At 44.9% G+C, this 26,149-nt stretch overlaps 1 protein-coding gene across 2 annotated transcripts in view; it reads left to right on the top strand.

The window, feature by feature from the left end:
• The first annotated feature begins 623 nt into the window (after positions 1–623).
• The window catches only part of LOC110508035 (TCDD-inducible poly(ADP-ribose) polymerase), a 27,853-nt gene continuing 2,327 nt past the window's right edge, over positions 624–26,149 (top strand). For both annotated transcript variants that reach the window (XM_036964980.1, XM_036964979.1), the window contains exons 1-6: positions 624–1,192; positions 2,180–3,216; positions 15,243–15,429; positions 16,844–17,031; positions 21,519–21,797; positions 22,893–23,150. In XM_036964980.1, the coding sequence (XP_036820875.1) occupies positions 2,213–3,216; positions 15,243–15,429; positions 16,844–17,031; positions 21,519–21,797; positions 22,893–23,150 (1,916 nt within the window). In that variant the 5' untranslated portion in view covers positions 624–1,192; positions 2,180–2,212. The remainder of the gene's footprint in view (positions 1,193–2,179; positions 3,217–15,242; positions 15,430–16,843; positions 17,032–21,518; positions 21,798–22,892; positions 23,151–26,149) is intronic.

The following is a 26,149-nucleotide window of genomic DNA, read 5'->3' as shown; positions in this document are numbered from 1 at the left end:
AGTTCTATAGGGAACCCGTAGGTTTCGGTAGGATCATGGTGACTGTGTAGGGGAACTAAGTATGTGGATATGGTTTGGGGTTGGTCTGGAGAGGGGGCTAGAATTTAGCATTTTTCAAGCACCTGAAATAGCTTTTTTCCTGTAATCTAGAGCCATAAATATTATTCTTATTTCTATGTAAAAATATATATAGTTCTGCATATCTCGTTCTCTTCTTGTATCCTCCTGACAGGTGGTTATTTTTTTAAATAAGCTAAATATGCTTTTCTGCATGCCTTCTAAAATCTGAGTAAAATATTGAAAGTAATGTGACTTATTCAGTACATTTAGTAATGGCTTGCTTTTCTTAAGTCTATCGACCTTGCCAGCATGCATGTCTGCTAAAATAGTTAGGCAAGATAGCTTCTCTAACTTCACTAATAGCCTGAAATGTCTTCTGGGTAGTTTGTTATGAGGTTGGGAGATTGGAAACCTATCTGGACAAGCTAAAGCCTACTTCATAAAATGGCTAGGTAGCTAGTAGTATTACAGAAGAAGAGAAATATAGTTAGTTTAATTCGTTTCCTGGTTATTTTTTTTAAACAAGACAAATCTGATTGGCCACTTCCCCCCCTACTGGCTTGATGCCTCTGGCTCTGTCCTTCACAGGCCTATTGGCTGTGTTTGTCCTACGATAATCTCCTTTGTCCTGTAAATCTACTGGAAATGCTGTTTGAATATGCGAACAACCAGAAACCTTTCCAGTCAGTCAGTATCACAAAAACAAGGAGGGGGGAGACCACCCAACTCCCTGCACTTAGTAGACATATTTCTCCTACTGGTCAGGCGCCTGACGAACACAGCACAACTTCCTGCTTTTCCTCCCCCTATGACACGCCAGTTTCGTTTTTTCCTCCTCTCTCTCTCTTCTCCTTTGATGCCAAATCCCATCCCTCGACCGGGTGAGGAGCGCCGTGAGTGGCTGAGAGAGCTGAGCGTTCCTTGCAACAGCTGCGAGTTGCCTCTATCCAACACAGGAGTTGGCGGAACTGAGCTCAGTGCAGAACGACGAACAGCGGCTTTGTCACGCATTGCCCCAGCCCCGGACCAGCAGCCCAAACGCAGATCGACATATCGCTACATTCATGACCGGACAGGGATTACGTGGCGAAGGAGACAATTTCACAGGAGAGATTGAACGGATTTTACGCAGGTAGGAATAGGATCTGTGTGTGTCTGGACGCTTTGTATTCTAAACGGGCTCTGTGAAAGCAACGCTATAATAAATCACCCAGCCGGGACGTCTATGCAGCAGTATGTGTTGGAGATCGACTATATTGTAGCCTAGTTCTTTTGCGCAGCACACCAGATCTTCATGATCGCTGGAAGGGAATTTTTTTACATTTTATAAATGATATAGCAGTCTACTACGTTCTGCAGGTCGGCATTAGTGTAGTTCATCTCAAACATCCACCGTGTTTTCGCGGATAAAACCTACCGAAATGCGGGTATTAACATCGTAGGCTAGGACCTATACGATTTATAGAAGATGTAGGCTTTTTGATGTGCGTTACAACGGGAAAATGCAGTGTCAGGATCGAGCCTTTGTGCTGTTCGACGCAGTCCCCCTCGTCTCTGTGTGTGTCTGTAGGCCTACGTGCAAACTTGCTCGAGCAGCGATTTGTAACTGGCACGTATGCCGTAGACCCCGTGTATCTACCTCCGGTGATCAAAATACTCTCTCGAGAATGTTTTGTTATCGTTCGACAATGATTGTATCGCGTTGTACAGTAGCTTATACGCACTGTAATTGAATCATGACGCTCGTCATTGACTGAACAATAATATAATAAAACTATTTCTAAGTTTGGGAGACTTTTTCCAAACCTATCTATTCAATCTTCTAGATTGAAGGGCTATCAATGGCAAACATGATAAAACTGGTGAAACAGAAACTATCAGTTTAACGTTACCCAGGAAAGTCAACTATGGGTTTTCCAAGATTAAGCTTATTGTTTTACACCCAATAAAATGCAATGGTTATTGACATTGTCAAGGGACTGACTAACAGTTGATCAAATGACACATGCCCAGGACTTTCGAAATATGAGGCATACATTTTAGGTATTATTTTCCATCTATGGTTATTTCTCTCACACTCTTGTCTGTCTCTCTTCTCATTTCTCTATCTATCTTTCAGGACTGCCGGGTTTTAGGAGTGCCCCTGGGGACCATGGATAAAGCTTTGCATATCCTACAGAAACCGACAGACTCAAGCGACAAGGTCCTCAGCGGTGGGACGGGAATAGCTCTGGATATGAGTATAGGGGACCGGGAATTCACGGAACAATCTATTAGACTTAGCAATAAAATCCCGTTAGTGAAGCCCTATTTCAAAAAGAAGCACGGACAGAGGAAACTGGACTCAAAATGCCTCCGTGCGCTCCAGGACCCAATCCTGACCACATTACTGAGTACGGATGCTCTTGTTACCGGAGACGGAGTGTTTGTCCCCAGGAACCCTCCGCCAAGGACAGCTGGGAACCTGTGCACTGCTGTGGTGGTCAAACAGGCGCGGATTGGTGGGCCTGTGTGCCGGAAAGAATCGTCAGCTACCGGTGTAACGGCTATGATTCCCGGCGACACGGAAATGGTGGACGCCGCCGCCGAGTTGGAGGAGACAGAGGGGGGGGTAACCAAGGCACCGGTAGATCTCCAGCGCGTGACAATAGACTCTAACGAACGCAGATTCCAGCTCAAACTTCACCCGCGGGCGCGCGAAGTGGCGGCGACACCCCCCACACCCGATACCCCTCTAGTATCCCCTCCAAGCCAGGGGGGCAACACGATGATTGACCTATTTGCTTCTAAAGCCTTGCGGGGGGCAAATTGCCTCACCATTAAAGACAGTAAGAAAACCCCCAGTCTTCAGACCGACAAAGGCGAGATATTTCAGGATAAAAGCGAAGAGGCCTCCCTGGATCTAGTGTTTGATCTGCTGACCCAGCTCCAGTATCACACGCACCAAGCCGACTCGGTTTCCATCTGCGTGGATTTCCTGCAGGGGTTGTGTGTGTACGGGAGTGACTGCGCTTACCATCATACTGTGCTGCCCTACCACTGGCAGATCTGCAGGAGTGATACTGAAAGCTGGCAAAGCCTGGCGGATGATTCACAGGATCAGTTGGAGAGGCTTTATTGCAATCCGGACAATGAACAAGTCAGGCTCAAGTTTCAGTAAGTGCTTTTCTTTAGTTACAGTGGTTCCTCCTGTTTTATGTTCTATATGAAAGTAGCCTAATAGAGCTGAGATTGTATTTACAGTTTTAAGACAGGAGTGCTTTGATATGAGAAAGGTATGGTGTTTGATATCTCAGTTTCAGTAGGTGTGTGCGGGTGGTTGTGTGTGTTGTAATGATTAACTGACTGAGTCGTTTTTGGTTCCCGACTTCCCCTATCTCAGTTCTTATTTTGGGTGTCATTCTTATGGCACGTTGACTTCCTGCAATAGCGTGTGTGCTCTTTCTGCTCCCAAACCCAGCCTTCTCATTGGTTGAACAGCTCAAACCAGGAAGTGCTGTACCCATGGCAGCTTAGAGCTGGGAACTTGCATGACCTACTGCTGCCTGGCTCGGTCACTGACACACACGCACTGGCTGTCTTTCTCACGAACACACACACACACACACAAGCACTTGGCAGGCACTAGCAGACAGGCATACAAAGTGTGCTCTGATTCAAGCTATACACCCCACATTCACACAATGACACAGTTAGCTATGTCACCACACACACCTCACAAGTTATTCAGGGAACTGAGGGGTCTGTGTACGTGTCTCTGTGTGTGACTGTGTCTGTGTCACTGCCTGTGTGTGTTGTTGATTTTAGGTTTTAAAGTGAAACTACATGCAAACCTTCCCACCCACAGGATATGCACCTGTCCATGAGAACCCAAATGAAGTCAAGCTCTTATTTGAATATGCAACACACTCACATGCGTCTAAAGTTACTGTATTAGGTGTTGGTGATAGTAACTTAGTAGTGTCCGTTTCCAAGCATTATACATGGCCAGTCTGTATACAGAGCCAAAATAGCACAGTAACTACCAGGGTAATCACCTGTAGAATGGCTGTGTACCAGGGTAATCACCTAGAGTGGCTGTGTACCAGGGTAATCACCTAGAGTGGCTGTGTACCAGGGTAATCACCTATAGTGGCTGTGTACCAGGGTAATCACCTATAGAATGGCTGTGTACCAGGGTAATCGCCTATAGAGTGGCTGTGTACCAGGGTAATCACCTATAGAGTGGCTGTGTACCAGGGTAATCACCTGTAGATTGGCTGTGTACCATGGTAATCACCTGTAGAGTGGCTGTGTACCAGGGTAATCACCTATAGAGTGGCTGTGTACCAGGGTAATCACCTGTAGAGTGGCTGTGTACCAGGGTAATCACCTGTAGAATGGCTGTGTACCAGGGTAATCGCCTATAGAGTGGCTGTGTACCAGGGTAATCACCTATAGAGTGGCTGTGTACCAGGGTAATCACCTGTAGAGTGGCTGTGTACCAGGGTAATCACCTGTAGAGTGGCTGTGTACCAGGGTAATCACCTGTAGAGTGGCTGTGTACCAGGGTAATCACCTGTAGAGTGGCTGTGTACCAGGGTAATCACCTGTAGAGTGGCTGTGTACCAGGGTAATCACCTATAGAGTGGCTGTGTACCAGGGTAATCACCTGTAGAATGGCTGTGTACCAGGGTAATCAATACAGTTAATCGTTTTCGTACATTCTCTCAGAAAACCAAAGTAGACATTGTAACAGTCAGTATATAGACAGACTGTAGGACTTGTTTTTAAGTTTCAAACACGTCCCATTAGTCTTTTTTTCGTGTTTTTGTTTTCTTCTTTATTGCTTACTGTTGTGAAGCGTTAGACCATCCAATTTCAAACAACGGCCCCCAATACGCTCCCGGCAGGGTCCCGACATGCTCAGAATTGTTATTCACATTTAAGCAAGTAAAACGGTACTTAATTTCCAGAGTCTTATCAGATGTGGATCTGGAAGATCCCCCCCCCACCATTAAACACACACCCTGGGTGATGTTGTGTTGCCATAGTAACTGAATGCAGTTGATAACAGCTGTTATCTGAAGAGCAGCAGAGGACAAAACAAGCCAGGCCGTCAATATGGCAACAGACTTATTTGGCAGCCGCTGGTGTGTGTGTGTGTGTGTGTGTGTGTGTGTGTGTGTGTGTGTGATGGAGTGAAAGTTGGCTGGCATGTGTCAGTATTTGTGTGTGTCTCACGTGAGAATTAAACTTTCATCCATGTTTCTCACATGCCAAATTTCAAAGTGTTTAATGTTAAGTTTGGCATTAACTCTGAATCCTTAAGGGTAGGCATTCTGAATCGTTAAGGTAAGGCATTAACTCTGAATCCTTAAGGGTAGGCATTCTGAATCGTTAAGGTAAGGCATTAACTCTGAATCCTTAAGGGTAGGCATTCTGAATCGTTAAGGTAAGGCATTAACTCTGAATCATTAAGGTAAGGCATTAACTCTGAATCCTTAAGGGTAGGCATTCTGAATCGTTAAGGTAAGGCATTAACTCTGAATCATTAAGGTAAGGCATTAACTCTGAATCCTTAAGGGTAGGCATTCTGAATCGTTAAGGTAAGGCATTAACTCTGAATCATTAAGGTAAGGCATTAACTCTGAATCGTTAAGGGTAGGCATTCTGAATGGTTAAGGGTAGGCATTAACTCTGAATCGTTAAGGTAAGGCATTAACTCTGAATCATTAAGGTAAGGCATTAACTCTGAATCGTTAAGGGTAGGCATTCTGAATGGTTAAGGGTAGGCATTAACTCTGAATCGTTAAGGTAAGGCATTCTGAATGGTTAAGGGTTAAGGTTTGCAATAGGCTAAAGACAAAAATATCAAAAACAACTTCCTGTCGCTGGATTCGAACATGCAAACTTTTGAACCACAGCCATCTGCTGTCCCTGTCCACAACGCCCGAGCAAAACTGAAACCATCTTGGAGGTAACAGCGCACGTTGTTGCCGCTTAGTGGACGATTTCCACGTCATCTCCCGAAGTCGTCAGACATGGATGGACGTCGAATAATGACTTGTGTCACGGGTGACCTGTCTGGTGTGAGAGAGGGCATGCATGTGTGTGACTGTGAACATGGGAGAGGGAGTTAATCATTCCTTCTGCGTGTGTGTCTGTGTTTACCATCTTACCATGTTTCTATGTCCGATACAGTATGTGAAGGATTGGAGTCTGACTGTCAGTCAGTCAGTGTGTGTGATGCAGGACTAGTGACCAGAGGTTGGGCTGTAAAGTGTTCACTCTGTCTCATTCCTCACCTCCACTCCTCCAGTAGGGCTGGGCGACATATCAAATGAATTAGAATTTATGTTTAGTAGTTTTATTGTTTTAGTTATAACAATTGTGACTCGAGGGGGAGTGGTTTACACCAGGAAAGGTGACATCTTTTTATTGTCACTTAGATATTACTGCACGGTCGGATTAACATCTGCTAACCGTGTGTATGTGACCAATAAAATTCGATTTGACTTCTGTCGTCTCCCCCCCAGCGTCGAGGTTCGTGCCCTTTAATTGTCTCAAAGTCATGTTCTCGGCCGTTGACGAGCATTGTGATTCTACAAGTAGAAATGGGCAGTTTGTCGGTACCAAGTCGGTACACAGCAGGGGAGTCTTTTGTTCCTCGTACTGTGACAGTGAGCCATCAGCAGTCAGATATCTCTGTGTGTGTGATATAATAGAGGAACACTTAGAGGGATACTGCTAAGAATGCTAGTTCATTACTTTCATCTCCACCCGGCACTGCCAGAAGAGGACTGGCCACCCCTCAGAGCCTGGTTCCTCTCTAGGTTTCTTCCTAGGTTCTGGCCTTTCTAGGGAGTTTTTCCTAGCCACCGTACTTCTACACCCTGCATTGCTTGCTGTTTGGGGTTTTAGGCTGGGTTTCTGTACAGCACTTTGTGACATCGGCTGATGTAAAAAAGGGGCCTTATTAAATACATTTGATTGATTGACTTTGTCATTGTGCTAACGCAAGTTAGCATTTGCCCGCAAAACTACCACTTAACTTCCTTCATATTGGACACACAGACATACAAATGGTTTCCTCGAGTTCATCTGACTCTGGGGAAGTAGATAAAGGGCCTCTTTGCCAACATCCCAAATATCCTTTCTAATGATGCCTCTCCGTTTTTGTCACGACTCTCGAAATGTAGAGCAGAGACCTTTCTAAAATGGGAGTATCAAGAAATACGATTGTGGAAAATGTAACGGTCAGTTTCTGTCATGCGCAGCATGGTAGGTACCACATACCGCTAGCAGCATGGTAGGTACCACATACCGCTAGCAGCATGGTAGGTACCACATACCGCTAGCAGCATGGTAGGTACCACATACCGCTAGCATTGTAGCCACAGATTTAAATGCTAGCTGTCGAGTCTGTGTTTTATAAATGTACATTGAGCATAAAAATACACATTTATATAAGGAATTGTCAACTCGTTCTCATTCTGGAAAAGAAGCATAATCTTATCCAGGCCACTGGATCCCCGATCTAAACAAAGTGGCACCGGAGAATGACTTCCTGGTTTTGATTTGAATTCAGACATAAACTGCAGGGAGGCGTTTTTGATATGTATAGCAAAAATGTCCAGTTGATCTAGCAGTGTTAGTGTGTGTGTGGGGGGGGGGGGGTATAGGTTAATCCCATCCAAATAATACCCAGGAAGGAAGAACTCAACACTCATCCTCTTCTCTCAGGATCCCTCTAGCCAGCTACAGTTACATAGAGAGAAACGGAATAGTCATCACCTAACACATGATCTGCTTTTTACCCTCATCTCCGTGACAGGAATATTTTATGTAATGTGTGTGTGGGAGCCTTTTGTTGGACAGACAGTAAATGGTTCACACGTCATTAACTGACAGAGTCACTGAGCACCAAGGACAGAGTGACCTGACACCAGGTGTGTGTGATTTGCTTCTGTCCATGTGCACAACTGCCTGTGTGTGTGTGTCTGTGTGCCACTGTTTGTCAGAAAAAATAATTTCTCAGACAATGTGTAGCCTGACGTGTGTTTGTTACCTTTGTGCGTATGTGTGAATGTTTTCTTGCGTGTGTGTGTGTGTGTGCTACTTGCGTGCGTGTGTGTGTGTGTGTGTGTGTGTGAGGAGATAACGTGTCAGACTACCTATGAAATGATTCACTGGGGCGAGGTCTGGGTTGCCCTGCCTTTCATTACTCAGCCTCTACCTTCTCTCACTCTCTCTCTCTCTTTCTTTGTGGCCTGTGAGTGTTCGTGCCTGCAGGCTTCCGTATGCCTATTCTGAAGCAATTTCCTCTCCTATCCCTCCAGCATCTCTTGTTTTCTCTCTCCCTATCCTCAACTCTTGTTTTCTCTCTCCCTATCCTCATCTCTTGTTTACTCTCTCCCTATCCTCATCTCTTGTTTACTCTCTCCCTATCCTCACCTTGCCCCTCTCATCAACCTCTCCCCACAAACTGGGGGATGGAGGGAAGTGAAGTGAGTGTGTTGTGGTTTCTGGGAAACTGAACCAAATACAGGAGAAGGAACAGCGTTTAATCTCTCTAGATGAGGAAGGAAGGATGACCCAGTGTGTCCACCTTGTCCTCCTCACCAAAGGGACTTCTTGTATGTATGTGTGTCACGGTGTAACATCAACCTCAGTAAGATCGGTTCACTGGCTTGTGTGTGACTGCGTGTGAATTTATCTGGTTCTAGTCAGTGACGCTCTCGGGAGCGTGACTGATGCGGGCATGCAGGTGTGACTGTAAGAAAGTCATGGGGTGTGTACAAGCGAGTGTGAGCTGCCTTAAATTGTGCTGATGTCTGTGGGTGAGAGAGGGTTTGGTATAGGGCTGGATCTAGAGGCCACCCTCTGTCTCTTTGTCACACTCCAGGCTTGAACTCAATACATCTGTCATTTCAACTACAGTGTCTTTCTGTCTGTCTGTTGTGGGTGTAGGTGTCTGTCTGTGTCAATCCTAACTTCAGTTGACTGTGCCCTGCATTCAAGGAGGTCTGTGTATCGTGTGTGCGCGTGTGTAAGCGTGCGCGCCCGCCTGTGTGCGTGTGCACGCGTGTGTGAGCGCGCCTGCCTGTGTGTGTGTGTGTGTGTGTGTGTGTGTGTGAGCTAATCGTTTCACCTGACAATAATGCATCTCCATATCTCACATCTCCAACTGACTCAAACTCCTCCTACTCACTCTGTACCTCCCTACCTCCCTCCCTCCATCTCTTTTTCTCACACTCCTCTTTTCAACCCCATCTCTCTCTCTCTCTTTCTGTTCTTCTCTCACCCCAAGGCTAAATTACTTTTTAGTCTTCTCAAATGAACAAACAGTTCTCAGCCACTCTCACTGTTCTCAGGGTATGACCTGAAATGAATTTGTGTGTGTGTGACTGTTCAGTTAGGGTGTGTCTTTGCACCTCTGGAAAGGCCAAATTTTAAGCCAGGCTTTGAGTGCTGTCTCTTCCAAAAAGGGGTGTGTCTTTGGACTGTCTGGCATTTGATTGGCTCTCTTAATGAACTCCCAGACTCACTCATTGCACTTAATTTAACCAGCGGAATTTTATTTTTAGAATGAAGCTACGTATCTGGCTCAGAGAGGAAGGGTGAGGGCTGGAGGGAGACAGAGGAGGAGAGAGAGAGTGGAAGGGCTGGAGGAAGACAGAGGAGGGGAGAGAGGGGGAAGGGCTGGAGGGAGACAGGAGGGGAGAGAGAGGGGAAGGACTGGAGGAGGAGGATAACGGGGAAGGGCTGGAGGGAGACAGGAGGAGGAGAGAGGGGAAGGGCTGGAGGGAGACAGGAGGAGGAGAGAGGGGAAGGGCTGGAGGGAGACAGGAGGAGGAGAGAGGGGAAGGGCTGGAGGGAGACAGGAGGAGGAGAGAGGGGAAGGGCTGGAGGGAGACAGGAGGAGGAGAGAGGGGAAGGGCTGGAGGGAGACAGGAGGAGGGGAAGGGCTGGAGGGAGACAGGAGGAGAGAGAGAGTGGAAGGGCTGGAGGGAGACAGGAGGAGAGAGAGGGGAAGGGCTGGAGGGAGACAGAGGAGGAGAGAGAGAGAGAGGGGAAGGGCTGGAGGGAGGGAGAGGAGGAGAGAGAGGGGAAGGGCTGGAGGGAGACAGGAGGAGAGAGAGAGTGGAAGGGCTGGAGGGAGACAGAGGAGGAGAGAGAGGGGAAGGGCCGGAGGGAGGGAGAGGAGGAGAGAGAGGGGAAGGGCTGGAGGGAGACAGGAGGAGAGAGAGAGTGGAAGGGCTGGAGGGAGACAGAGGAGGAGAGAGAGGGGAAGGGCTGGAGGGAGACAGGAGGGGCGAGAGAGGGGAAGGGCTGGAGGGAGACAGGAGGAGAGAGAGATGGGAAGGGCTGAGGGAGAGAGAGGAGGAGAGAGAGATAGGGGAAGGGCTGGAGGGAGACAGGAGGAGAGAGAGGGGAAGGGCTGGAGGGAGACAGGGGAAGGGATGGAGGGAGACAGGAGGAGAGAGAGATGGGAAGGGCTGGAGGGAGACAGAAGAGGAGAGAGAGAGGGGAAGGGCTGGAGGGAGGGAGAGGAGGAGAGAGAGGGGAAGGGCTGGAGGGAGACAGGAGGAGAGAGAGAGAGAGAGGGGAAGGGCTGGAGGGAGGGAGGGAGGGAGGGAGAGGAGGAGAGAGAGGGGAAGGGCTGGAGGGAGACAGGAGAGAGAGAGAGGGGAAGGGCTGGAGGGAGGGAGGGAGAGGAGGACAGAGAGGGGAAGGGCTGGAGGGAGACAGGAGAGAGAGAGAGGGGAAGGGCTGGAGGGAGACAGAGGGGAAGGGCTGGAGGGAGAGAGGGGAAGGGCTGGAGGGAGAGAGAGAGAGGGGAAGGGCTGGAGGGAGACAGAGGGGAAGGGCTGGAGGGAGAGAGGGGAAGGGCTGGAGGGAGACAGGAGGAGAGAGAGAGTGTGTATATATATGGTATATTGTAATTAACTTGTTATAAGCCATTGTTTTCAGCTTGTAGCTGCTCTAGGTGTGTTAATAAATCAGAAGGAGGGGGCTCTGTAGTGAAGGGTAGTGTGATGTCTGGAATGAGATGAGTGTTCTAGTTGGAGTTGTGTGTGTTTGTGGTGAGATGGAATGTAGAGTGATTGGCTGTCGTTCCATTCTGCTCATACATGTGACCGTTCACACATTCCTCATGACTATTGTTTTACTAACCTTGTGGACACACACACAATTTATTCCTATTAAAAATCTTATTTTTTACCTAACCTAAACTCCAATTCCAACCCAAAACCCTCTAGAAATAATATTTTTCCTCGTGGGGACTGGCAAAATGACTTCTATTCCCCATAAGTATAGTTCAATCAAATCCTATTTTATTTTTCACATGCTTGATAAACAACAGGTGTAGACCAACATAAAATGCTGACTGACGGGCCCTTCCCCACGATAAGCAGAGATGTCACTAGTCTTGGGCGCTACACCGTATACTGGAGCATTTGAGAACGTTTTTTTTTTTAAATTGTCAAACTGATTTATTCTTCAATAAATGCTAATATTTGTAGCAAATGTTTAAGTTAATATCTGCAGTCCATAACGTTCTAAATCTAAGTACGAGTCTCTGTTGTGTGTCTCACGAGGTAATGAAGTTAAACTTCAGTCTGCAATTCACTACTATGTGTTTGCCATCAAATATCTTATAATGGCTTTTCTGCCAGAAGTCAGAGAGCTCTGGATGAGTTCTGTACAGCTGACTTTTTTCTCCCAAACACACACAACATCCTACTAGTGTGTTCTTTTCTCTCCCTGTGCTTCCTACTAGTGTGTTATTTTCTCTCCCTGTGCTTCCTACTAGTGTGTTATTTTCTCTCCCTGTGCTTCCTACTAGTGTGTTATTTACCCTCCCTGTGCTTCCTACTAGTGTGTTATTTTCTCTCCCTGTGCTTCCTACTAGTGTGTTATTTTCCCTCCCTGTGCTTCCTACTAGTGTGTTATTTTCTCTCCCTGTGCTTCCTACTAGTGTGTTATTTACCCTCCCTGTGCTTCCTACTAGTGTGTTATTTTCCCTCCCTGTGCTTCCTACTAGTGTGTTCTTTTCTCCTCTGTTCTTGTCCCATCTGGTCCGTGTACACATGCTGCTGTTCCTTCACAAAAAGCATGGATCACAACTTTGTTCTTTTGCACAATTTCTCTTGTTCACTTTCGCTTGTAGAGGTCCACACTCACCGAAAATGACATACTAGCTATGCTTGTATAACTTTATGAGCCGGATTTGCCTTTCTTGGCAATTAGTTTGTTCGTTTTTGCTCGTTAGCATTTAGCGAACAGCATCTGTGATTTTGCTATTAGTTTGTGCAAATTTTGTTAGCATTCTGGTAATAGAGACCCAATGGGCTTTTCTTGCATTTTAACGCCCCCTTGTGTGCTATGCCGGTAATACCGTAAATCCAGGGATGAGACAAGGACGGTATGACGCTACGAACACATCTGTATACTCCCCGAGCCTAAAAAAAACAGAGGGCCATGCTCTCTCGTTAGTGTTGTGTGGCAGGCAGAGACAGTTCTGTACTGAGAGAAAGAACAGAGAGAGGAGTCGAATGAGGGAAGACAGAGAGTGAAAGAGAACCGAGGGAGCAGAACAGAGAAGAGAAGAGGAGAGAACAGAGAGAACGGAACATACTCTACTTTGACAATGCAGCCTGTTCCTGCCCCTCCTGTTCTCTCTCTGTATTTTTCTTCATCCTCTTTCTGTTCCTCTTCCTCCTTTCCTGATGCCTTCTCTCACCTCTCATTAGTCATGTATTATCATGTATGTTGCTGGTCCAATCATAAAAAAAATATTTAAATATATTTCCCAAAATACCTGTAACAACTCTTTTGTTAACAAACCATTTTGTTCTTGCAAAGTGAACAAAAGCATTTATTCTTTACCAGAACCTACAATGACTTTAGCATTGCCCATATGATAGAAATAGATAGATATCAGGCTGGTGGTTGTGAAGCACGAGAGAGCAGTAGCAGATCCCTATTTCAGTTCCTCACACGGACCGCCACACTCCTAGTTAGTGTTAACAGAAACGCTAATCAATCTGTGTGAAATGTGTTCACATTTCTGTAAAAACCAACGACTATGTTTTCAAGAGCAGTGTAGCAATGTAGCCTGTGTGTGTGTCTCAGAAAACCGCTGACTGATTCGTTTATTGGGCAAAACTATGACTAGACACTTTTTTTGGTAAAGTGAGTTTCACTTCTCTCAGCTGTTGTGAGTCAACGAACGCATAACTGTAGAGTCATGTGTGGATGAGCTGGAGCTGGGCATAGGATGGTGTGTTTGCCTGCCGTTTGTATTCATTTTGACAGATGATTCCTCTGCCTCTTTGTTTACAATTGAAATGTGATGTTTTGACTTGCATAGTTAGCTGAGCAGTGAACTATGTACTGGACAGTGGACTAGAGTCTAGTGGCTAGCTGAGCTGTGAAGGACAATTTATCTTGTAAGCTACACATACCACACAGGTCACCAAAACACACACCAAAGGCGTCAGCACGCTTCAGTTCTGCTGTCCCCTAGCAGAACTCTGCTGGCCCCTAGCAGACATCAGCTGGCCCCTAGCAGAACTCGGCTGGCCGCTAGCCGAACCGATTGACTTTGCTCGCGTAGTCCCTTAAAAGACCTTTGCTTGAAAAACGTGGCAATAGTACTGTTTGTCCATTTTGAGACACCATAGCCAGTATACACTTTCTCAAAATAGTCAGAATGAATAACTCAAGAAATCTGTCATTAATTTTGACGTTTTTGCCAAAGAGATCCTAGTCACGCAATTTGACATCTAACGAAGATGTTTGGGGCAGTATTTCTCAATAAAAAAATGTGCATGAAAACGAAGACTTTATTGAAGAATCCCTTGTTGACCAATCACCGACGAAGGGGCTTAGACTTCGGCTCCGAACTTCGGCTTTCCTCCAGAACAAATGTTGTGTGCCCGAACAGCCGAGAAAATCGGGAGCCTTAACTGTCCACACACAGTTTGTCACACCTCTCTCACACACACACACACACACACACACACACACACACACACACACACACACACACACACACACACACACACACACACACACACACAGCTTGTCACACCTCTCTGTCTCTGCCTGTCCAGACTCCTTTAACCTCAAATTCCATTAGTCTCCCAGCCACGATCAATCAGCCCATTAACACAGCCACAGCACAGCTAGCCTACAGTGTGTGTGTGCATGACATATTTATGTGTATGCCTGCATGCGTTGCTCATGCATGTGTATGGGGCATGTCTGACCCAGAAAAGAGCTTGCCAGGGGCCCGAGGGGTGCTAGTGGGTCGGTGGTAGGGGGAGGGGTGGTAGGATTTGACCCAGACTAGCACAGACAAAGACAGAGGTCTCTCTCTCAATTCATTTCAAGGGGCTTTATTGGCATGGGAAACATTTGTTGACATTGCTAAAGCAAGTGAAATAGATAATAAACAAACGTGAAATTAACAAAAATGAACAGTAAACATTACACCCACAAAAGGTTCCAAAGAAGAAGGATATATTATGGACGGTGTTATATTGATGTGCAAATACTTTAATTACAAAAGGGAAAATAAATAAACATAAATACAGGTTGTATTTAGAATGGTGTTTGTTCTTCACTGGTTGCCCTTTTCTTGTGAATACAGGTCACACTGTGGTATTTCTCCCAGTAGATCTAGGAGTTTATCAAAATTGGATTTGTCTTCAAATTCAGTGTTTTTTGTACATTTTTCAAATATGTGGGGTGTGTTTGTAAACAGAGTCCCAGGACTAGCTTACTTAGGGGACTTCTCCAGGTTCATCTCTCTTTAGGTGATGGCTATGTTTGGAAATTGCTTCCTTTTAGGTGGTTGTAGAATTTAACAGCTATTTTCTGGATTTTGATAATTAGAGGGTAATTCTGCTCTGAATGCATTATTTGGTGTTCTACGTTGTACACGGAGGATAGTTTTGCAGAATTCTGAATGCAGTCTCAATTTGGTGTTTGTCCCATTTTGTGAGCAGACTCCAGATCTCTCTCTCTCGTGATCTATCATTATATAAGGCTGATCTTGACCTAGATAGCACATTTTCAGTTGACCGCAGTGTGTGATATCTGGCGGTTTTATGTGATGTTGCATGATGAATGTGTCCGTCAAGTGAAATTGGCTGTGTGTACTGACCATGTGCTCTCTTCTCTCCTAGGGGTCGTGTGTTTTCCTTAGACTTCACTACGATGCGTGTATGTGACCTGGAGTTCGACCGTGTCAGACGGTTGACCACTCCCTCCAGCCCTGCCACCCCGCCCCCAAACACAAACCCCACCCCTAACTGCCACACAGTGTGGAAATACTACTGCAGAGACAACTTCGGCTGGAGAGAATACTCTGAGGTGAGTGTGTGTTCAGAGCAGGGGTTGGAACCAAAAATATGTTCCAAACGTTTTTCCCTGAACAGAACCACGATTATCTTCGTTCCGTTCCACTGTTCCGACCAAGAAAATACATTTCTGAACCGGTCGAACTCCAAACAATGTATCGGTTTATATCGTTCATTTCTGTTTCCTCTTTTAACCTGTGATCTCTCCTTTCTGTTTCCTCTCTTAACCTTTGACCTCTCCTTTCTGTTTCCTCTTTTAACCTTTGACCTCTCCTTTCTGTTTCCTCTTTTAACCTTTGACCTCTCCTTTCTGTTTCCTCTTTTAACCTGTGATCTCTCCTTTCTGTTTCCTCTTTTAACCTTTGACCTATCCTTTCTGTTTCCTCTTTTAACCTTTGACCTCTCCTTTCTGTTTCCTCTTTTAACCTTTGACCTCTCCTTTCTGTTTCCTCTTTTAACCTGTGATCTCTCCTTTCTGTTTCCTCTTTTAACCTTTGACCTATCCTTTCTGTTTCCTCTTTTAACCTTTGACCTCTCCTTTCTGTTTCCTCTTTTAACCTGTGATCTCTCCTTTCTGTTTCCTCTTTTAACCTTTGACCTCTCCTTTCTGTTTCCCCTTTTAACCTTTGAACTCTCCTTTTCTGTTTCCTCTTTTAACCTGTGAAATCTTCCATTTTGTACATTTTAGTTCATTAAATGACCTCAATCAGTGTGGATAGAGCAACTTGCTATGGAGCGGGCAAGCTAGTTGTTTAAATGCATAATGGACAGACAAGTATATAGGGCATGGGTGTCGATGGAGGATGAGGCGTCAAGAAGCTCTGAGCATCTTGATATGACCATCTTGTGGTCATAAACATGTATTATCTGAATTAGGCCTAGGAGTGGTTTCTATGGAAGAACTTTGAACTTCCGAGAGTTGGATGGACCAGAGCTCGCTAGCTAACAAGCTTATGTTTGCAGAGCGGCAGCAGAATTCAAATAAAAACAAGTCTTAACTTTTTGTAGTTAATCAAATCCAACGTGAAATGTGATAACTACGTATAGTATTCTTAACTAGCATTGAAGAAGTTAATCAATTCTTCTGTAATAAAAAAAATCTCTCCCTAATTTCTGAATCATGTTTGTAACGTCAGTACAGTAGCCTATGGTTTGAAGGGGGGGAGGGGCAGGTAGCCTAAACACACACTGGCAATGATTTTCAGCTGGCAGGCTGACACTGGAAGAAGTTTCTGGGTGACTGAGGACTTTGCATAGGCGCTTTGTTGGTTAGAAACGTAAAATAACTTAATGAAACAATATTAGGTGGAACAACTTTGAATCACATTATTATTCCTGATGAGTAAACCTCCACAAATAATATCTAAAATTAAACGTTGATCCCTCCCTCCCTCCCCTCTCTTTCTCCCCCCCGCCCCTCCCTCCAGCCCGTAGTGCGTCTGATAGAGGAGGCTAGTGGTCGTGGTCTGAAGGAGGTCCGGTTCATCACCCTACAGAACCACTACATCCTCAACATCAGAGAGGGCTTCCAGCAGAACGCCGTGTTCGGCTTCAGGCGCCAGATCAAGAAACGCCCCCTCTTCCTGTCCTCCATGGTCCTCACGCCACATCTACAGTGAGTACAGGACTACCTCTATACTAGTTTCAGATCTACTCCATTACTACAATACTATAACACTTATATACTACAATACTATAACACTCATCTACTCCATTACTACAATACTATAACACTTATATACTACAATACTATAACACTCATCTACTCCATTACTACAATACTATAACACTCATCTACTCCATTACTACAATACTATAACACTTATATACTACAATACTATAACACTCATCTACTCCATTACTACAATACTATAACACTCATCTACTCCATTACTACTATACTATAACACTCATATACTCCATTACTACTATACTATAACACTCATATACTCCATTACTACAATACTATAACACTCATATACTCCATTACTACAATACTATAACACTCATCTACTCCATTACTACAATACTATAACACTCATCTACTCCATTACTACAATACTATAACACTTATATACTACAATACTATAACACTCATCTACTCCATTACTACAATACTATAACACTCATATACTCCATTACTACTATACTATAACACTTATATACTCCATTACTACTATACTATAACACTCATCTACTCCATTACTACAATACTATACCACTTATGTAGTCTTATATTTAGCTCACGCTCATATCAAGAGCTCCCCATGAGCAATCTCCCACTTGAGTGTTGAAGAAGTCTGCCAAAATGTGATTGTGAGGTGAACTGTCCTGTTAACATTTACATGGCATAGTACACCGGAGCCTGCTGCTACCATAACAACTTGTCTTGTATGGATGGTACCAGGGCACTGCACACTGTGGTTGGACATGATGTGCCAGCACAGTGACCACACACTCTCTTCTCTTACTTAGCTAGTGTCATTGTGAAACAGTGTTCCATAGAGCCAGTCAGTCAGTCTTCCCTGGATGCAGCAGTCAGTCAGTCTTCCCTGGAAGTAGCAGTCTGTCCCTAGTGCAATGTGGCAAATTGATCTAACTACCAGAACACAGTGCTGCCCCGTCCCTGTCCCTGGCCCTGTCCCTGGCCCTGTCAGTCCTATCAGTCCAGTACTACTGCTACTGGGGGGAGCTAGACTGTGCTGTTCCAACCAGACCTGGAACAAACAGATGGAAAGAGAGAGAGGGAGAGAGGAGGAAGAGAGACAGAAGAAAGAGAGAACAAGGAAGAGGGAGAGACAGAAGAAAAGGAATGGATGGAAAAGAAAATGGGGAAAGAGAGGTGTAAATGGCTTCCAGACAGGGGCAGCAGCATGACTGAACGAGTGTGAAATGTGACTGAGGAGTTGGAATGCGAGCAAGGGATTTGTCCCCTGGGCTTTTTCATCCTCTTCCTTCTTTACATCTACGGCTGCTGCTTGACTGTTCTGTTCTCCTCTTCTCTAGTCACCGTGTCGTGAGTCTCCCCTTCTCTAGTCACCGTGTCATGAGTCTCCTCTTCTCTAGTCACCGTGTCGTGAGTCTCCCCTTCTCTAGTCACCGTGTCATGAGATCCTCTTCTCTAGTCACCGTGTCATGAGTCTCCTCTTCTCTAGTCACCGTGTCATGAGTCTCCTCTTCTCTAGTCACCGTGTCATGAGTCTCCCCTTCTCTAGTCACCGTGTCATGAGTCTCCCCTTCTCTAGTCACCGTGTCATGAGTCTCCCCTTCTCTAGTCACCGTGTCATGAGTCTCCTCTTCTCTAGTCACCGTGTCATGAGTCTCCCCTTCTCTAGTCACCTTGTCATGAGTCTCCCCTTCTCTAGTCACCGTGTCATGAGTCTCCTCTTCTCTAGTCACCGTGTCATGAGTCTCCTCTTCTCTAGTCACCGTGTCATGAGATCCTCTTCTCTAGTCACCGTGGCATGAGTCTCCTCTTCTCTAGTCACCGTGGCATGAGAGAGTATCTTTTTCTCTAGCCACTGTGTCATGAGAGAGTCTCTTCTTCTTTGGTCACCAAGTCATGAGAGAGAGGAGCTTCTGCAGCTAGCACATTCTCAGACAGTCATGCTGGTCGTGTGTGTGTGTGTGTTAGCTGTAAACAGTTGAACATGAAATGATTAAAACGCATGCAATCTTACTGTGTTTATTTTGAGTTCAGTGTGTGTGCCTGTGTGTTGGAGTGCTTCTGAGCACAGAGGTGGAAGTCGTTAGCTTGATTGGCACTGTGCCTCTTTAGCTGCTTGCAAGTTATTTCTCACATGGGCAAATACATCTCTCTCTCACGTCCGTCCGTCCGTCCGTTCACCTTGTCTTAAACACATTCTCCCTTCAATGTTTCACCTCTTGCTTTCCATCTGCTGTCCTTTTTCCCTGCATCTATCCATCTCTTTATCTTCCCTCGTGCAATCTGGTTCTTTCACATTCTCTCTCTCTTCCCTGTGATCTTCTCAGAACACATGGGGAATAAAGCATCTGATTTGTGGGGACAGATTTCAGCTTGACACTCAAACAGAGCGAGACAGAACTGAGATGAAAGATGAGACTCAGGAGGGAGAGAAAGAAACCGTCACTGTGCCACAGAGAATGACACACACACACACAGACACCGAGATAAGGCTAATACCATTAAGACATGTAGTCTGCGCCAGAGAGAATAACATGACAGCGATCCTACAGTTAGTGACTAAAATGCCAGACAGGCCATCGCTTTCCTTTTCTCTCTGTGTGAGTTCTCTGACAGCCTCCTGATATGCTATTGCTTTGTGTTTTTCTCATCCTGTGTCAGCTCCTCATTTCTGAGAAGCTCGTTGGCTTCTCCTTGGCTGCTGCAGTAGAGTATCGCCTGCTTCTAGCACTATGACATCATCATCGGTGACAGGGATCGTGTTGTTTCTAATGCAGGATGTGGTGGAGCTTCAGTTTGATTGGTTATTCACCATTAGCATGGGTTATTATGAAATTAAACAGTATTGGATGATTCCGGATGTGGTTTATAATTCTAGAAGGGATCCATGTACATTTGGAAGTCTGAAGTTTACATACACTGAGGTTGGAGTCATTAAAACCACACCACAAATTTCTTGTTAACAAACTGTAGTTTTGGCAAGTCTGTTAGGACATCTACTTTGTGCATGACACAAGTCATTTTTCCAGCAATTGTTTACAGACAGATTATTTCATTTATAATTCACTGTATCACAATTCCAGTGGGTCAGAAGTTTACATACACTAAGTTGACTGTGCCTTTAAACAGCTTGGAAAATTCCAGAAAATGTCATGGCTTTAGAAGCTTCTAATAGGCTAATTGACGTCATTTGAGTCAATTGGAGGTGTACCTGTGGATGTATTTCAAGGCCTACCTTCAAACTCAGTGCCTCCTTGCTTGACATCATGGGGAAAATGTAAATAAATCAGTGTAGACCTCCATAAGTCTGGTTCATTGTTGGGAGCAAATTCCAAACGCCTGAAGGTACCACGTTCATCTGTTCAAACAATAGGACACACATATAAACACAATGGGACCATGCAGCCGTCATACCGCTCAGGAAGGAGACGCGTTCTGTCTCCTAGAGATGAACATACTTTGGTGCGAAAAGTGCAAATCAATCCCAGAACAACAGCAAAGGACCTTGTGAAGATCCTGGAGGAAACGGGTACAAAAGTATCTATATCCACAGTAAAACGAGTCTTATAGCGACATAATCTGAAAGGCCGCTCAGCAAGGAAGAACCCACTGCTCCAAAACCGCCATAAAAAGCCAGACTACAGTTTGCAACTGCACATGGGGACAAAGATCGTACGTTTTGGAGAAATGTCCTCTGGTCTGATGAAACAAAAATTAAACTGTTTGGCCATAATGGCCACTGTTATGTTTGGAGGACAAAGGGGAGGCTTGCAAGCAAAAGAACAGTATCCCAACCGTGAAGAACGGGGTGACAGCATCATGTTGTGGGGGTGCTTTGCTGCAGGAGGGACTGGTGCACTTCACAAAATAGATGTCATCGTGAGGTAGGAAAATGATGTGGATATATTGAAGCAACATCTCAAGACATCAGTTGAAGCTTGGTCGCAAATGTGTCTTCCAAATGGACAATGACCCCAAGCATACTTCCAAAGTTGTGGGAAAATGGCTTAAGGACAAAGTCAAGGTATTGGAGTGGCCATCACAAAGCACTGACCTCAATCCTATAGAAAATGTATGAGCTGAACTTAAAAAGCGTGTGCGATCAAGGAGGCCTACAAACCTGACTCAGTTACACCAGCTCTGTCAGGAGGAATGGGCCAACATTCACCCAGCTTATTGTGGGAAGCTTGTGGAAGGCTATCCAAAACGTTTGACCCAAGTTAAACAATGTAAAGAAAATACTACCAAATACTAATTGAGTGTATGTAAACTTCTGACCCACTGGGAATGTGATGAAAGAAATAAAAGCTGAAATAAATCATTCTCTATACTATTATTCTGACATTACACATTCTTAAAACAAAGTGGTGATCCTAACTGACCTAAAACAGGGAATTTTTACTAGGATTAAATCTGTTTCTCTCTCTCTTTTGTAGGACTCTTGGTGGCCTCTCCTCCTTTTCCCCCTCCTCCACTGTGGATTTGTCCCTTTCTCTCCCCCTCTCTCCGTCCTCCACCAACACTCCCAGCGTATTCCCAGAGACCTGGTTACCCATGACAACCAGCCAGGACTTCCTGCAGGTTCCGGTATCCTGTGACGACCGGAGCTATCGGACCGTCTACACTCTCTTCCACAAGACGGTGTCCGAAACCAAGTTCCGCATCCTTAAGATCCTCCGCGTCCAGAATCCCTTCCTCTGGGAGAAATACAAGAGGTGAGTTATCATACCGTTATTACACAGGTTCACCTGTGTACTCGTGGAGGTAAGGAGCTGGTTGACTTAGTAGTTACAGTTGTTAGTTGGTTATGACTGTCTGAATCACAGCTCATTTGTTCCTGTAGATAGATGGCTGGTGTGCCTTGGCTGCTACACTGATCTCGCTTTAGGCCAGACCTAGGGAAAAGCTTGATGTCTGATCTCGCTTTAGGCCAGACCTAGGGAAAAGCTTGATGTCTGATCTCGCTTTAGGCCAGATCTAGGGAAAAGCTCGATGTCTGATCTCGCTTTAGGCCAGACCTAGGGAAAAGCCGGATCTCTGATCTCGTTTTAGGCCATAACTAGGGGAAAGACTAATGTCTGATCTCGTTTTAGGCCAGACCTAGGGGAAAGCTCGATGTCTGATCTCGCTTTAGACCAGACCTAGGGGAAAGACTGATGTCTGACCTCGCTTTAGACCAGACCTAGGGGAAAGACTGATGTCTGATCTCGCTTTAGACCAGACCTAGGGGAAAGCCGGATGTCTGTCTGCTGTGGCTCTGAATGTGCTGGAAGGGGTCTGTTCCAAGCTAAACGACTCTGATGCCAGAATGCACCAGAATGCTTTCAATTGGGGCCAAAGAGTTCATTGATGTTGTAGATATTGAGAGCAGTGTACTAGGCTAATCTAACTTCTTCAAGAGCTAAGCTCCCACGTTGGTTAGCCTTGTGGTGTTTGAATATGACAGAAAGCCGGGCTGTGTACGTGTGTTCTGAACACCTACTTAGCTGCGCTCTCACCATTAGTGTAACCCACCAGTGAAGGTGAGTTCAGAAGAACAGGAAGTGGTTCCTTGATTTTTTTTTTTATACATCCGGTTGCCATAGATACGGCAGAAGGTGAGGATGAGTCACGGTGGGTAGTGAGAAGGTGTTGATTGGTGGTGTGGGTGGGTGTGAGTGTTTCCTACTTGGTAGAAGCAGTGAATCATATAGACTGGACTATAGAGTAAAATCTTCAAGCTGTTTTACTGTATCCTGTTCAACGTGTAAAGATTCAATTACTAGACCTAAAGACATCATACCCCCCCCCCCCTCCGCTCCCCCTAACAGGAAGAAGGAGTACATGTCTCGTCGTCTCTCGGAGATGGACAGGATGCTGAGCGAGCGTCACCTTTTCCACGGCACCTCCACTGAGGTGGTAGAGGGCATCTGCAAACACAACTTTGACCCGCGTGTCAGTGGCAAACACGCCACCATGTTCGGACAAGGCTCCTACTTCGCCCGCAAGGCCGTCTACTCCCATAACTTCTCCAAGCGCTCTCCTAAAGGGATCCACTCCATGTTCCTGGCCAAAGTGCTCACTGGCAGGTTAGTAGTCTTTATGGGATTACTATGTCCTCTCTGACAGGTTAGTAGTCTTTATGGGATTACTATGTCCTCACTGACAGGTTAGTAGTCTTTATGGGATTACTATGTCCTCACTGACAGGTTAGTAGTCTTTATGGGATTACTATGTCCTCACTGACAGGTTAGTAGTCTTTATGGGATTACTATGTCCTCACTGACAGGTTAGTAGTCTTTATGGGATTACTATGTCCTCCCTAACAGGTTAGTAGTCTTTATGGGATTACTATGTCCTCACTGACAGGTTAGTAGTCTTTATGGGATTACTATGTCCTCACTGACAGTCTTTATGGGATTACTATGTCCTCGCTGACAGGTTAGTAGTCTTTATGGGATTACTATGTCCTCGCTGACAGGTTAGTAGTCTTTATGGGATTACTATGTCCTCACTGACAGGTTAGTAGTCTTTATGGGATTACTATGTCCTCGCTGACAGGTTAGTAGTCTTTATGGGATTACTATGTCCTCACTGACAGGTTAGTAGTCTTTATGGGATTACTATGTCCTCGCTGACAGGTTAGTAGTCTTTATGGGATTACTATGTCCTCACTGACAGGTTAGTAGTCTTTATGGGATTACTATGTCCTCACTGACAGGTTAGTAGTCTTTATGGGATTACTATGTCCTCACTGACAGGTTAGTAGTCTTTATGGGATTACTATGTCCTCGCTGACAGGTTAGTAGTCTTTATGGGATTACTATGTCCTCACTGATAGGTTAGTAGTCTTTATGGGATTACTATGTCCTCACTGACAGGTTATTAGTCTTTATGGGATTACTATGTCCTCACTGACAGGTTAGTAGTCTTTATGGGATTACTATGTCCTCGCTGACAGGTTAGTAGTCTTTATGGGATTACTATGTCCTCACAGACAGGTTAGTAGTCTTTATGGGATTACTATGTCCTCGCTGACAGGTTAGTAGTCTTTATGGGATTACTATGTCCTCACTGACAGGTTAGTAGTCTTTATGGGATTACTATGTCCTCGCTGACAGGTTAGTAGTCTTTATGGGATTACTATGTCCTCACTGACAGGTTAGTAGTCTTTATGGGATTACTATGTCCTCGCTGACAGGTTAGTAGTCTTTATGGGATTACTATGTCCTCACTGACAGGTTAGTAGTCTTTATGGGATTACTATGTCCTCACTGACAGGTTAGTAGTCTTTATGGGATTACTATGTCCTCACTGACAGGTTAGTAGTCTTTATGGGATTACTATGTCCTCGCTGACAGGTTAGTAGTCTTTATGGGATTACTATGTCCTCACTGATAGGTTAGTAGTCTTTATGGGATTACTATGTCCTCACTGACAGTCTTTATGGGATTACTATGTCCTCACTGACAGGTTAGTAGTCTTTATGGGATTACTATGTCCTCACTGACAGGTTAGTAGTCTTTATGGGATTACTATGTCCTCACTGACAGGTTAGTAGTATTTATGGGATTACTATGTCCTCACTGACAGGTTAGTAGTCTTTATGGGATTACTATGTCCTCACTGACAGGTTAGTAGTCTTTATGGGATTACTATGTCCTCGCTGACAGGTTAGTAGTCTTTATGGGATTACTATGTCCTCACTGACAGGTTAGTAGTCTTTATGGGATTACTATGTCCTCACTCACAGGTTAGTAGTCTTTATGGGATTACTATGTCCTCCCTAACAGGTTAGTAGTCTTTATGGGATTACTATGTCCTCGCTGACAGGTTAGTAGTCTTTATGGGATTACTATGTCCTCACTGATAGGTTAGTAGTCTTTATGGGATTACTATGTCCTCAATGACAGTCTTTATGGGATTACTATGTCCTCACTGACAGTCTTTATGGGATTACTATGTCCTCGCTGACAGGTTAGTAGTCTTTATGGGATTACTATGTCCTCGCTGACAGGTTAGTAGTCTTTATGGGATTACTATGTCCTCACTGACAGGTTAGTAGTCTTTATGGGATTACTATGTCCTCACTGACAGGTTAGTAGTCTTTATGGGATTACTATGTCCTCACTGATAGGTTAGTAGTCTTTATGGGATTACTATGTCCTCTCTGACAGGTTAGTAGTCTTTATGGGATTACTATGTCCTCACTGACAGGTTAGTAGTCTTTATGGGATTACTATGTCCTCACTGACAGGTTAGTAGTCTTTATGGGATTACTATGTCCTCTCTGACAGGTTAGTAGTCTTTATGGGATTACTATGTCCTCACTGACAGGTTAGTAGTCTTTATGGGATTACTATGTCCTCACTGATCGGTTAGTAGTCTTTATGGGATTACTATGTCCTCTCTGACAGGTTAGTAGTCTTTATGGGATTACTATGTCCTCACTGACAGGTTAGTAGTCTTTATGGGATTACTATGTCCTCTCTGACAGGTTAGTAGTCTTTATGGGATTACTATGTCCTCACTGATAGGTTAGTAGTCTTTATGGGATTACTATGTCCTCACTGACAGGTTAGTAGTCTTTATGGGATTACTATGTCCTCACTGACAGGTTAGTAGTCTTTATGGGATTACTATGTCCTCACTGATAGGTTAGTAGTCTTTATGGGATTACTATGTCCTCACTGACAGGTTAGTAGTCTTTATGGGATTACTATGTCCTCACTGATAGTACTCCCATAAAGACTACTAACCTATCAGTGAGGACATAGTACTCCCATAAAGACTACTAACCTATGTCCTCACTGACAGGTTAGTAGTCTTTATGGGATTACTATGTCCTCACTGACAGGTTAGTAGTCTTTATGGGGTTACTATGTCCTCACTGACAGGTTAGTAGTCTTTATGGGATTACTATGTCCTCACTGATAGGTTAGTAGTCTTTATGGGATTACTATGTCCTCACTGACAGGTTAGTAGTCTTTATGGGATTACTATGTCCTCACTGACAGGTTAGTAGTCTTTATGGGATTACTATGTCCTCACTGATAGGTTAGTAGTCTTTATGGGATTACTATGTCCT

This window comes from Oncorhynchus mykiss, chromosome 27 (assembly GCF_013265735.2).
Source record: "Oncorhynchus mykiss isolate Arlee chromosome 27, USDA_OmykA_1.1, whole genome shotgun sequence".
Lineage (NCBI taxonomy): Eukaryota > Metazoa > Chordata > Actinopteri > Salmoniformes > Salmonidae > Oncorhynchus > Oncorhynchus mykiss.
Note: the sequence above shows the minus strand (reverse complement) of the source record. Positions and strands in the feature narration are given on the sequence as shown.